Source organism: Egretta garzetta, unplaced genomic scaffold (assembly GCF_000687185.1).
Source record: "Egretta garzetta isolate BGI_Z169 unplaced genomic scaffold, ASM68718v1 scaffold27, whole genome shotgun sequence".
NCBI classification, from domain to species: domain Eukaryota; kingdom Metazoa; phylum Chordata; class Aves; order Pelecaniformes; family Ardeidae; genus Egretta; species Egretta garzetta.
The window spans coordinates 2,604,602-2,606,285 of record NW_009260400.1 but is presented as its reverse complement, the minus strand read 5'-3'; the positions used below and the strand labels follow the sequence as shown (position 1 = coordinate 2,606,285).

The 1,684-nt window shown below is 52.3% G+C and overlaps 1 protein-coding gene across 1 annotated transcript in view; it reads left to right on the top strand.

Moving 5' to 3' along the window:
* Positions 1-802, top strand: part of TMEM208 (transmembrane protein 208) — a 5,187-nt gene extending 4,385 nt beyond the window's left edge. The window contains exon 3 of the mRNA XM_035898826.1: positions 348-802. Within this exon, the coding sequence (XP_035754719.1) occupies positions 348-485 (138 nt within the window). The 3' untranslated portion in view covers positions 486-802. The remainder of the gene's footprint in view (positions 1-347) is intronic.
* Positions 803-1,684: the final 882 nt, after the last annotated feature.

Below are 1,684 nucleotides of genomic sequence, written 5' to 3'. Positions count from 1 at the left end.
TTTTTTTTTTTTTTTTTTTTTTTAAGTCAGAGAAATGTGGGGGTGTGTTCCGAAGGAGGGAGAGGCAGAATGTCTGGGGAGTTGGATTTTTCTGGGTAATTCAGACCCGATGCTGGGATTTCCATATATGAAGCCCAAGTGCTGTAGACATATGCAAGTTGCTACACTGTATGAAATCAGGCCGTTTATTTTGGATGCCTGCCACCGCCTTTGATTTCCTTGCATCCTGTGATACCCCTGATCCAGCCTGTACAGAAATTCCAGCTCCTTTGGCTTCCTTAGTAGGACCAACCCCCCCTGCCAGAGCTGTCCCCAAAGTGACCAAGTGTGTGCCACATGTTTCGCAGGCTCCGGGACGCGCTCTCTACCTCCTGTGGGTGAACATCCTGGGGCCCTGGTTTACAGCCGACTCCTCGCCCGCCGGTCAGGAACCAAACGAGAAGAAGCAACGCCGACAAGAACGCCGCCAGATGAAGCGCTTCTAGCCCTGGCTAGGGAGATAGATTAATGCTGTCTCTCATCTCCATGCTGTTATTTCATCAGGGATGCAACCGAAACCAATCCAAAACCATCGCAGTAGCTATGTTGCCCTCTGTCATTGCTCCCATTCCTCTAGAAAGGCTGCAAGAGACTTCCCTTGGTTGGTTCTTAGCACCAGTCGAGGCCTTGCTCCTTGGGATGACAAGGGGGGTGACGCTGGGAGGTGTGTAAATACCTTTTTAAAGTAGTACCATATTGCATTTGGGGTTGGGGACTGCAATGTTGGAGGAAATGGTACATTAAAGAGCAAAGTCTAACTGACCGTGCTGGCAGTGTGTTCACACAGGGTGCTCGCAGAGGGGAGCCGTTAAAATTGCCAGTGTATTCTTGGAGGCCTGGACCAAAGGGAAGCAAAACCCCCAAGACAAGGCGTCTCATCCCTTCCCAAGCTTGCTCTGTGCTGCCCTGCGCCATCGGCAGTGTGGGGCAGCTGGGGGTGCTGTGAACCAGGCTTGCAGCCAGACTTGGAGCTTTTTGGGTTTGAGCCACGAACTGCCCTGCACTACCTTCGTAGGAGCTCAGCAGGATGAAAGGCTACAGCTAAAAGAAGCCAAAACTAAATCTGTGGGGTGGTTTTTTTTCCCTTTCTTTAAATCAACTCTCCCAGGGGTGGCACAGCCAGGGTGCCTTGACTGCTGCAGAGACCGTGAGTTAGAGACCAGGAACAGCTCAGGGCAGCTTTTGCTTTTGCCTGCTTTGATTTATTAATGTTGTCCCTGCCTGCTATGTTGCTTGACACACTCCGGTGACCCTTTCCTGCTCCTTACGCACCAGCTCGGAGCCATGCAGCTTTGCCTGCGTGAACGAGACATGCGGTCAGCATTCACAGTGCTGCCAGCCTGGCTTTTGATGCTATCCACAACCTTTTGCCCACACGTCACCTCCATCACATCATTTTTATTACACGCTTTTTCCTTACAGCAAGCCCAGTCCCCACCTTGAGTCCTCCTGGGCCTCAGAGCCAGGCAGAGTGGCTGTAGTTGGGGTGCAGAGCAATGGTTAATTGTGGGAAAAAAACTGCGGGAGGGCAGGGGAGAAGACAAGAGACGGGTATTGGGGCGATTGAAGTCCTTCCTGCTGCTGGTGGGGGGCATGAGGGAGCAGGAAAAGAATACATGGGGCAAGCAGTGGGTGCGGGCCAGCC